The sequence below is a fragment of the Equus asinus genome, chromosome 11 (genome assembly GCF_041296235.1).
Source record: "Equus asinus isolate D_3611 breed Donkey chromosome 11, EquAss-T2T_v2, whole genome shotgun sequence".
In the NCBI taxonomy this organism is placed as follows: domain Eukaryota; kingdom Metazoa; phylum Chordata; class Mammalia; order Perissodactyla; family Equidae; genus Equus; species Equus asinus.
Window position 1 is genome coordinate 47,569,884 of NC_091800.1, and position 12,121 is coordinate 47,582,004.

Below are 12,121 nucleotides of genomic sequence, written 5' to 3' on the forward strand. Positions count from 1 at the left end.
AATCAGCTGTGTTTCTATACACTAACAAAGAAGTAGCAGAAAGAAAAATTAAGAATACAATCCAATTTACAATTGCAACAAAAAGAATAAAACACCTAGAAATAAATTTAACCAAAGAGGTGAAGAGCTTACACTGAAAACTTTAAAACATTTTTGAAAGAAATTGAGGAAGACACAAAGAATTTGAAAGATATCCCATGCTCTTGGATTGGAAGAATTAACATAGTCAAAACGTCCATACTTCCTAAAGCAATCTACAGATTCAATGCAATCTCTATGAAAGTTACAATGACACTTTTCACAGAAATAGAACAAGGAATCCCAAAATTTATATTGAGCAACAACAGATCCTGAACAGCTAAAGGAATCCTGAGGGAAAAAAAACAGCTAGAGTTATCACACTCCCTCATTTCAAAATATACTGCAAAGCTATAGTAACTAAAACAGCATGGTACTGGCACAAAAACAGACACACAAATCAATGGAACACAACTGAGAGCCCAGAAATAAACCCACACATCTATGGAAGGCTAATTTTTGACAAGGGAGCCAAGAACATATAATAGAGAAAGGAAAGTCTCTTCAATAAATGGTGTTGGGAAAACTGGAAAGCCAAATGCAAAAGAATGAAAGTAGACAATTATCTTATACCCTACACAAGAATTAACTCAAAATGGATTAAAGACTTGAATGTAAGACCTGAAACCATGAAAATTCTAGAAGAAAACATAGGCAGTACGCTCTTTGACATCGGTCTGAGAAACATATTTTCAAATACCGTGTCTGACTGGGAAGGGGAAACAATCAAAAAATAAACAAATGGAACTATCTCAAACTAAAAAGTTTCTGCACAGCAAAGGAAGTCATCAACATAATGAAGAGACAACCTTACAACTGGGAGAAGATATCTGCAAACCATATATCTAATAACGGGTTAATATCCAAAATACGTGAAGAACCCACACATCTCAACAACAAAAAGACTAACAACCCAATTAAAAATGTGTAAAAGATCTGAACAGACATTTCTCCACAGAAGATATACAGATGGCCAACAGGCACATGAAAAGATGTTCAACATCACTAACTATCAGGGAAATGCAAATCAAAACTACAATGAGATATCACCTCATGCCTGTCAGAATGACTATAATTAACAAGACAGGAAATAACAAGTGTTGGAGAGGATGTGGAGAAAAGGGAATTCTCATTCACTGCTGGTGGGAGTGTAAATTGGTGCATCCACTATGGAAAACAGTATGGAGATTCCTCAAAAAATTGAGAATAGAAATACCATATGATCCAGGTGTTCTACGTACTGGGTATTTATTCAAAGAGCAGGAAAACAAGAATGTGTAAACATATATGCCGCCCTATGTCATTGCATCATTATGCACAATAGCCAAGACTTGGAAACAATCTAAGTGCCCACCAAAGGATGAGTGGGTAAAGAAGGTGTGGTATATATACACAATGCACTACTACTCAGCCATAAAAAAGGATGAATCTTGCCATTTGTGACAACATGATGGACGTTGAGAATATTATACTAAGTGAAATAAGTCAGAGGGAGAAAGTCAAATACCACGTGATCTCACTCAAAAGTAGAAGATGAAAACAAAAACAAGCAAAAACATAGAGACAGAAATTGGATTGGTGGTTACCAGGGGGGACAGGAGGACAGAAGAGGGCAAAAGGGGTGATCAGACACATGTGTATTTGGATGGATTATAATTAGTCTTTGGGTGGTGAAAATGATGTAATCTACACATAAATTGAATTATAATGGTGTACATCTGAAATTTATATAATGGTATAAACCAATGTTACCGAATAAAAAAAATAAAATTAATAAAAAAAAGAAACCATAAAAAATAAATAAAAGAACTTGCCACCCCAAAATATTCCTCTTTGGCATAAGATTATCTTGAGCTGATTATCTCCCTTTGAGGGGAAATTTCAGCTAAAGACAAGATTCACTATTTGGCTATTTAATTAATAAGGCATATCTAAATAAAGGAAGTATAGACAATAGGCTAATTCATCAATGAGGCTAATTTTCCTAATATATTGTCCAGTTTTTTTGTTACATTGATAACCCTAGAGTATAAATTATTCCTATTAATAGCACTATGCAATTTTATAATGTTCTGCAAATATTTTCAATTTTAATGCTGACAGTTAATTATAATAGAAATATATAATATAGTTCAAACTTATTTATAAAGTATGCAATCACTTCCAAACCTCCAAACAAGGTAGTACTGAATTTTTTTTTGTTGTACCTTAAAAGCCAAAAAAATACAATCAATCTTACAGTTAAAATCAAAGAGACACTATTTGTTAAGTTTCTCCTGTATGCTAGAGCAATAGACAGAAGGAGAGTAGAAGCATTAATGCATTCTCTTGAGAAATACTGGTTACTCCTAAGGAGTTCAAGTTAAATAAAACTCTAGCTTCACTCAAAGTGGGATCCTTAGTGTAGCTGAATTATCAATTGACAGAGTCACATTTCAAGAATCCTGGATTGGAGTCATGGCAGGGTAGGCAGTAAGACCTGGCGCACATTTAGAATGTGGCCTTAGTGGACAATTTTCTCTTCAGTAAATTGTGCAATGATATCTGTTCTCTCCATTTCATACAAGCTTTGAATTTGATGGAATAAATGAAAAGCAATAAGGAAAATTAATATATTGATGTATATGAGTAAGCCATTTTGGTTTAAAATTGATTTGGTCTGACCTTGTTTTTCCAGAATGACCTGACATGGCCTATGAAGCATGCATTGTACATCTGCTGTAAACATTTACAGTATCCCAAAGCAAAAAAGACTGCCTTTAAGGGTAGGGATGGATGCCTCCTCTTATACCAGCATTTCTTTAAAGATAAGCTTTCCTTCCAAGAAACCAGTGTCAGGTTGACCTGCTATACACAGCAAAACATCTTGTGATTGTAGTAAAAAGAAAAGAGAGTATTCCTGTCACATTTGATGTATGTTCCTTGCTCCAAAACAGTATATAGCCATGCTGTACTCCTCACTACTCAGCAGTGCTTCCTTCCCTGGTGGAGGCTGTTCTGCCGGGCTATAATCCTCAGAATTGTCTCATCTATTAAACTTACCTCAATTTTGATGTATAGGTTGATTATTGCTTATTTGCATTGATAAGTTCATTGTTCAAACTGCTCTTTGGTGTCCTTATAAGGTAAATTGGGTGCACATACTTATTGTATGTAACATAAGCACTAGTAGGCTAATATGATCTACATGTGGAAAATAGCTGGTTGAAAGCAGCAAATTTGTTTGGGGAAAATTCTCTCTCAGGCAACAAAATTACTCATTTTTTAAAATGTTGATAAATTTATTAACCAAGTTTTAAATATGAGATCACTACAAAATTTTACTGGTTAAAAAATAAATGTGCACCACTTGATCTTCTTCTCTATTCTTTAAAGTTTCAAAAATAAGTTGTCCACTCCAGTTAGCTAATATTATCTGTAGGTTCTATGTAGTGGAGAAAATATGTGGGCAGAAGAAATTGAATATACTTAACACTACTAAACTGTGTATTTAGAAATAGGATGATAAATTTCATGTTACACACTTTTAAACTACAATTAAAAGATTATTGATATTTCCTTAGCATCTTATAATGACATCGTTTTTTTGAAATAAAATGTAATTAATAAACTTTACTGCAAGTACGTGTTGGGAAATTTCAGATTTCCTAGTATTTCCTTGACCCAAATTATCTATCAGTATTTTCCTCGGTTACTAGATTTCAAACATTTTTCATCACCCAACAATAAAATTCCATAGTTTATTTTGACTCAAAATAGGGATTTTCTTGCCTTTTCTAGCTCCTGCACAATTATGTGCACTCTCCTTATGGGATGTGTATTTTCTAAGCACTAATGCTAACTGTCTCAAGTAAGTCACTATAGAAAAAAGCAATCATTAAAGATTGCATTTGATGTCAGAATAGTATTTAGGAGAAAATAAACTTATGTGTTGATGAAGATATATATTTCTTGATTTTTGAAAAGTGAACCAAAAAATTTTCCTATCTCTGCATTGTATTTTGTCAATGTTTTACTCAGATCTGAATTAAAATTTATTGAAGAAAGATACACTGATAAAAGCAAATTTTCTAACATTTATTAATTGTATTTGAAATTTACATGGGTCTATTAAGGACATTGTGTAATGTTTCCACTTTATGCTTTAAACAATTACAAACATTTGGCATAAAATAATGCGCATATCAGTGTAACAAGTTTGAAAAGTGGAGAATGAGAATTTGAAATCTGCCTTTCTTCTAACAATGATAATTAACACTCCAAATGAATGGACTTTAGATCTGTCTTTCAAATTTCTAAGTTCTGTTTTCTTATGAACAAAATTCTAAAGGACTTCAACATGCAATGGAGATATATATAACATTCAGATAACTAGCTTCCATGCTTGCACTGAACTCAACATAAGGCAAAAGCCCATTGTGCTGATTCTTTGGCTCAGTGTGTTCAAAAAGCAAAGCAATGTGGTAAGCCTAATCAGAATGAGCCTTTGTGTTTGCCAGCTTCAGATTGCTAATACATTTGAGATAAAATTCAACCATCGTCTCTGATGATATATGCAGCTTTGATAAGCAGGACAGTTTGTTTTCTGAATGCAAGAGACAAGCATGAATCTTTTGCTCTAATTGTCCTCGTAGCTTAGGAAAATGATGAAGAAGCATGTTTGTTTTAATAAAACATCATTCTGCTTCCTGGTAAGACCACATCTGATTAGTAAACCAATCAGATTCTCTCAGATGAAATATCATGTCTTTTACTCGTGGCAACCTCTTGGATATTGCCACAGATTATAAACAATCAAATGAGTCGTAGTCATGAAAGTATCCATGTCACAAATAGCTATCTCTCCTTTTAATTGGTCAAGAAAAACAAGCCTTTGGTAACTCTAGTTATTGTACGCTACACTACAAAACAAATGACCAGTAACCACTCCTGGACTAACTAATGCACGGCCAGATATTGTTCCTGTAGCAACTGGATGTTTTCTTGTTTCCTGTAATTCTCTTTGATCTTCTCCCTCTTTTGACATCAGTAGGTAAATCTGCAGAAATCCTTGTTCTTAAAGAGTTTTCTTTTTGCCCTCTGATACAAAAATAACCACTCCAGCAAATAAAATCTCTCCAAATAAAAATAAATCAAGGTTGCTTGATGACTACCACACAGGCACCTGCTCTCCCAATATTCAAGGAAGCCATCTGTTGAAAAAGAGGAAACACAATTTAAGACAAATTCTACTGTCATAGAAAAATATAAACACTATAATATATCTAAAACACTCAAAATCATAAATAAATGTACTTATATTTTCCCAATTTAGCCACAAGCAGTACAATTTTATCCACAATAAAAATGGGAATAATGGAAATGGCATTTACAAAAAAGCAATAATTTGTGTATTGAAATTTTTAAAACCTGTAATCACTTATGGAATTTTTAATAAAAGCAATGCAATATTTAAGGATTTTAAGTGAAATGAAGCTTCTGTAGAAAAGTGTGCTGCAAAGGTTTATTCTGGAGTTTGCGTGGACACATTTGTGATGATATTTTGTAGTGATAGCTTGGAGTATATTTTAGATGAAATAGCTATTACACTTATTGAAATAATTTTGAAGTTATTTCCCCAGATATTATACTGAATTAAATGTATTATTCATTCATTCTAAACAGAGATATACAATGAAGTAACTTCAATATTTTCTCATAAATAGGCCATAATTACAATTGCAATAGGGCTTATTAAAAAAAAACTCACCTTATAGCAGTCACTGAAATGAGAACTGAGATTTTTTTTAATAATCCTGAATGTGAAATTGGCTAGAAATATATTAAAAACAATAATTTTTACAGAGTTTGTAATGAAAATTTATTCCATGGAGGTAACCCAAGATTTTAATAATTCAAGCTTTTTGATATCAATGATTTTTATTACAGTTTTCTGAAAGTAATTTATGCATATAAAAATATGAGGGTAGACTAGAAATTACAGGATATTATTTCAAACTGAAAAGAATTGAATAAAATTTAAGAAATAAAGTAGCTTAGAGCAAAATAACTCAGATCACATACATTATCTTATTTATTAAGAAAGGGCATAGCATCATTCTCTAAATATGAAAATTACCACTGTTATCTACTAGTTCTGTTAAATATACTTATTGTTACCTGCCATCCCTCTGCAGGTTAAAAAAAATAAAAAACAAAAACTTCCCATGTATTTTTTATTCTGTTCAATTAATACCTTAATTTTTAAAAAGCTAACAATGCACTTTCTCTTGTCTTTCCCATAGATAACTGCTCAAAATGATAGGAGGAAAGGAGCGTGTGAATATATTGGTAGCATACTGTACGTTAAGAATAATTTTTATAGATCACCACAGTGACCTTCATAATCCCATCGTCTATTGTCATCTCCATATGACAGGTGTGTGAATGGAGCGTCAAGAGACAACATATAAATCTCCTAACGTCAATCTATACAAACTGAAATATATCTGACTCCAAAGGCATGCACTTTCCATTGTCTCTCTTCTAGTTTCCAATGATTTTCAAGCGTTGTTTCACATCAGAGTCATCTAAGGAACTTTTACAAAGGGTATGTGCTCAAGCCCCACCCCTCGCGAGGAATGGAATGAGTATTGGGTAGTTGTATTTTGAAGTTTTTCGAACACCCTCTGATGTTCATTCAATGCTGAGAAGTACTGTGCAGAGTTTCTAGGTGAAGTGTGGGGTGAATAGCCTCACTTTACGGCTACACCTCCATCTCCATCTATATCTCTGTACATGCTTTTATATGTGTGTAAAAATTAATCTCTGCTCTCTTTTCCAAAAATGTACTATTCCTCTCGTGTTTCCTGTCTCAGTGAATAACACCACTCTCTACCCAGATGCTCAAGACAGGAACCTAGGCCACATCCATGACCGTTAACTTTACTCACTCAACCCTACATCTGAATAATCATCAAGCCTTCTAAGTAGATCTCCAGCCAATTTAATTATCCCCATTCCTACTGTCTTTAATCTAGCTCAGATTACAATTTTACCTTGAGTGGATTAGTATAATATCCTCCTAAAACATTTCTCGGACTCCAGTCTTGCTTTCTACTAACCATTTTTCACATCCTACTAAGTGCAATCATTTTAAAAGACATTTCTGATTATTTACTTTCCCTGCTTAAAATCCTTCATTAACTCCACTTCAGTCTTACATAAAGCTAAGACTCTGTAACATGGTATCTGACCCTACATATATAGACTTTGTTTCTCTTTCCAAATTCATGGCTTACCACTTTATTTCTTACCCAGTGAAACATGCCATGTGTTCTTCCTGCAGTTCTTTACAAATTGTGTTCTTAAACCAAAGCATCCCCATATTTTCATCTGGTTAACTATTACTCATCTGTCAGGCCCCATTCTACTTATCATTTCCTGAAGGAATATATCTCTGCCCAACACACTTAAGTTGTGTCATAGTGCTAAGTATTTCCCTTACCACAGAATTTCTCATGCTATTTTAACTATTTAATATATTCTATAAAAATACATTTTGAAAATTGAAGAGAGCATTTCTTCTTTCCCCCCTCGATCCAACTTTATTTTCTTTAATATATATTTTTAAAAACCTGCCCTGCCCTACCTCCAGAGTTATACCTTTTGGCCTTAGTATGATACCCTAGAAAGGTTGGCAACAGAACCAATTGGAAAAATGCACCCGAGGATGCGGATATCTCACCTGGCTTCCCTGGAGCTCATTCTCAACATCTTACGTACCTATTGTGCACACATGAACTAAACCCATGCACAACAGAGCAAACTGAATTACAACAATAATTCTCAATTAATTTATTTACTAAACATTCACATATCTCTTACTCCATGCCAGCAACTAAGCTAGTCTTTGGAGACATGACAGTAAATGACACATTATCTTTGTTTCTTTACAGCTGCAGGTGGATGCAGCATAACAACGCTACGACAGTATAGCAAGAGAGCACATGAAAGGCTGATTTTACTCAGGCAATGGGAAATGGAATAAAGTTCTTCTTTTTAGGACTTGAAGCACACATATTGTTCTTTCAAGTCAAATGCAAGAAATAAACCCAATGTTGAATAGCAAAGTCAGCTTTATTTAAAACACACATATACACGCACACAGGCACACATGCATGCATGTGTTCTCAGTAAAACTATCTGAGGCATGAATCTCGCAATTGCTCCATAATCTATTTCCATTATCTCCAATTCTAGCTAGCTTGGGGAGTTTTCCAAGTACATATCCTAGGATATTTTAATATTGTTTGCTTATTTATTCTAATACTTAGTCATATGGAGGTGCTAACGATAAATGGGATAACCAATTGATTTTGTCCATTTATGGGGTAAATAGAGGGAAAGTGACAGATCTTATCCAACAAATACAGGAATCTTTTCTAGTGGCCTGGAATCCTGAAAATTTTCAGAGGGATTCCGTGTGTGTCTGCTAATAGTCCCTCAAGAGTCTTAAAAATATAAATAATGAAAAGATATGGACGTAAAATCTTAAAGTAATTTAAGAGCTTTAAAATGAATATTTATTGTACTAAAATAAAGTTGTTATAAAGCATTTTGAATACCACTTTGCTGTTTGTAAGGTGCTATATGATCCAAAAGAGTGTAATAAAATACAGATGAGGGAAAGTGGTCTTTAGCAGGCTTTTACCTGTTATTACTGCATACATTATTTTGATCTCAATTTTAGAGGAATGATAAGTATAATGGCTCATTATTATACATATGTAATGAATATATTATATCTTTTATATGCCCATAAACTTTCTTTATGTAATGTTTATTTGTAAAAGTAGCATATTTAAAATATATGCCATTGAACTGGTACATTTCCTTAGCAAATCAACAATCATTAATCCATGCAGTGTTCCCTTTGTAAACACTAGGGACTCAGAGAGGTAAGAATTTAAAATATATACTCTAAAATGTTAGTGCAATAATTACTAGCTTCTTTTATATTTGCTGCTGTTTGGATAAAGAATGCTTCCTCTCTCACAATTAAAGTAAAACAGAAAATCACACGACCTGGTTCTCCAAATACTTCCCCTTCTTTCTTCCATTCTACTTTCTTTCTTCCTCCTTAGCCAAATTCATCTATCTTTACTAGAATCAAAGGGTTTTCCCTTGGGGAAGAGTAAGATTCATAAGGCAGGTACCTTAGCCTGGCCATTTGGAATTTGGTTTTGTACTTCAAAGATAGCCTATGTAAATATTGTGCTTGAACACATATCGTCAAAACTGACACAATCAAGGAATTTATATATCTTTAAAAGAAATTTACTTCACTCAGTGTTCAAGTTCTTCAGACAAGTTTTAGTCAGTTTTTGTGATGAAAAATAAAACTCTCTACCCACTGAGGAATACGAGGAGATAAGGTTGCTACATTGCTTCAACTCAAAAAGTCTGGAATTTTACTGCATTCATTGCTGGAAATGGTTTGTTTCTTTGTTTATTTCAACAGTACTGTGTTTTTAGTTTTATGATAAAGGAGAGGAATAACAGAAATAATGAGAGATTTGGAAAAGAAAGAAGGAAAGTAGGGAGAAATTAAATGTAAGGATATAAGTCTGAGAATATATCCATTCCCTCCGTTACAAGCAAGGCCATGGTAGCTGCCCTTCTTAAGGTATTTTCCACTATAGTTAAGTATCCCTGCCCCTGTCTTCTGCCAACACTCACACACGCACCTACAGAAGTCCTCTAGATACTGGCCAGAATGGGAGGGGCTATATTCCAGCATGATCCTGAGTCTCTGACTAAAGTGAATATTCAAGGAAGAACACCTCACCTAAGATCAGCCAATTATTTCACTCCATCTTTCTGGACAAAGTGATTGTCCAGGAGCAAGCACTTTATACATGGCAGACTATTCAGAGCCCTTTGCTGTTTGTTTGCTAAGGAAGATTGGCCCTGAGCTAAAATCTGTGCCAATCTTCCTCTATTTTTTTTTAGTATGTGGGCCTCCAGCACAGCATGGCCACTAACAGACTGGTGTAGGTCCCCACCAGGGAGCCAAACCTGGGCCAAAAAAGTGGAGTGCACCAAACTTAACCACTAGGTCACTGGGACTGGCCTTACTTTTTGTTTTTTTAATTGAACAAAGCCTTCTTTTATTTTCTGTTTATGGCTGTGAGGATTACTACTTGGAGCTTCCAGCCGCATTACTCTGTGGAAAATTCTTTTTGCAGTAGGTAACAATGGACCTAACAAAGATAGCCAAGCAAAACTGGGAGATAGAAAATTGATTTCGGCAGCCTTCCATCCCCTTATTCCAGTTATCTCTAAAACTAAGTATTCTAAAGTTAGGATTTTGTGAAACAAGATATTCTACTTTTATTTTTTGCTTCAGCTAATTATAATTCCATTCCCATCCCTTGTTATTACTTATAACAAAGTGGAAATCCCATTGAAGCATAAATGCCATTTTTTAATATAAATTTCATTAAAGTATAGAATATATAACAGAAAAATTCACACAAGCATTTGGTTTAATGAACTTTTTACAAAATGAACATGACAGTGGACTAAAATAAACCACTTTGGGTTCAGGGTAATTTGACTGGCTAGATTATCATATATACCCCTCTTTTCCTAAGGAAGTAAATGAAATAAATACTCATATTTGAAGTCAATTATGCTGGCAACAATCTTACCTGTGTCCATTCATTAGTTTGTGGATCATAGGATTCCATAGTGTTAAGGTATGTCTGCCCATCGTAGCCACCAACGGCATATAATCTGTCACCAAGCAGACAGACTCCAACAGCATCTCTGGGCATACTCAAAGGAGCCACCATGGTCCACGTGTCTGTTTTGGGATCATATCTAAAATGTAAGAATAATAGGACATAACATATTCTAATCACTATACTATATACTATATACTATATAAATGATACCCTTTCAAAAGCATGCCATGAAAAAGAAAACTAAGTTTTTTCTAAAAGCTCAATCATTTGAGCAAGTGATCAAGAGCTCATATCCACAATGTCTGGCTTTCTAAACTTTAAGACATTTAAAAAATATACCTAGACTCTTACCTAGATGGATGCAGAATCATTTAACAAAGATGAATATCATGATTTCTTTCCATGAGGAGGTCAGACATGTAAATAGCTATTTTCCACAGTAGAATGAAGGTCTTTAAAACAGACGTGAACAAAGCACTATAGCAATGAAACAGCAGGAATGATTAAAAATCTGGAAGAATTATGGAATACTCCACAGCTAAAGTCTCCTTTAAATCAGGTCTGAAAGTCCAGTCTAAGTTTGTCAGAAAGAAAAGAAGTGTGTGCAAAGGAACTGGGGTGTTTAAAAAATGTATGGCCAGCTTTGAGGAAAGCAGCTGTGTAGTGTGGCTAATTTCAGGGGTTTATGAAGGAGCAGCGAGCCTAAAAAGGTGGTTTTTGATCATCTGTAGATTGTCTGATTCGCAGAGTAAGAGCGTGTTTTGTGTGTACTCACTAGGAAAACAGGGAAGCTTTGAAATTTGGGAAAAGAATTACAGCATAAACAGAACTGTGTTTTAGTGACATTATTCAGGATTCACTGCAAGGGAGAGATTGGCAAATCAAGAGATTGAAGCAGGGGGCCCAAGTTGTTATTATTGAATTTAAACCAAAAATAATTTCATTTTCAGAAAGTCAATTACCATACATTATAGTTGGATATTTTATATTTTGAGCGGCAAAAATCTGAAGAATACTTTGGTGAATATGTTTCATTTTAGCTAAGAATGACTCTTAAACTGCCCCTTTGCCTTTAACCTGCAATTGCAGGTTCATATACAAAAATGAAAAATCTAGTAAGAACCCAGTAGAATAAATATAAAATAAGAATGGATGGAAGTAGTTTTTTGACAAGCACAACAAATATATTCTTCGTTTGTTTTTCTTCTCTAGCCTTTTTTTTTTTTTAGCCAACTGAAACTTTCAACCTACAGACTCCTAAGACAAAGAGAAATAAACACAAACAAGCCAAAAAAATCACTATAGTTTATGAA

At 34.0% G+C, this 12,121-nt stretch overlaps 1 protein-coding gene across 2 annotated transcripts in view; it reads right to left on the minus strand.

The window, feature by feature from the left end:
- Positions 1 to 4,134: 4,134 nt before the first annotated feature.
- Positions 4,135 to 12,121, minus strand: part of KLHL1 (kelch like family member 1) — a 334,991-nt gene continuing 327,004 nt past the window's right edge. For both annotated transcript variants that reach the window (XM_014860009.3, XM_070480883.1), the window contains 2 exons: positions 10,773 to 10,944; positions 4,135 to 5,270 (listed from right to left, as the gene is read on the minus strand). In XM_014860009.3, the coding sequence (XP_014715495.2) occupies positions 5,211 to 5,270; positions 10,773 to 10,944 (232 nt within the window). In that variant the 3' untranslated portion in view covers positions 4,135 to 5,210. The remainder of the gene's footprint in view (positions 5,271 to 10,772; positions 10,945 to 12,121) is intronic.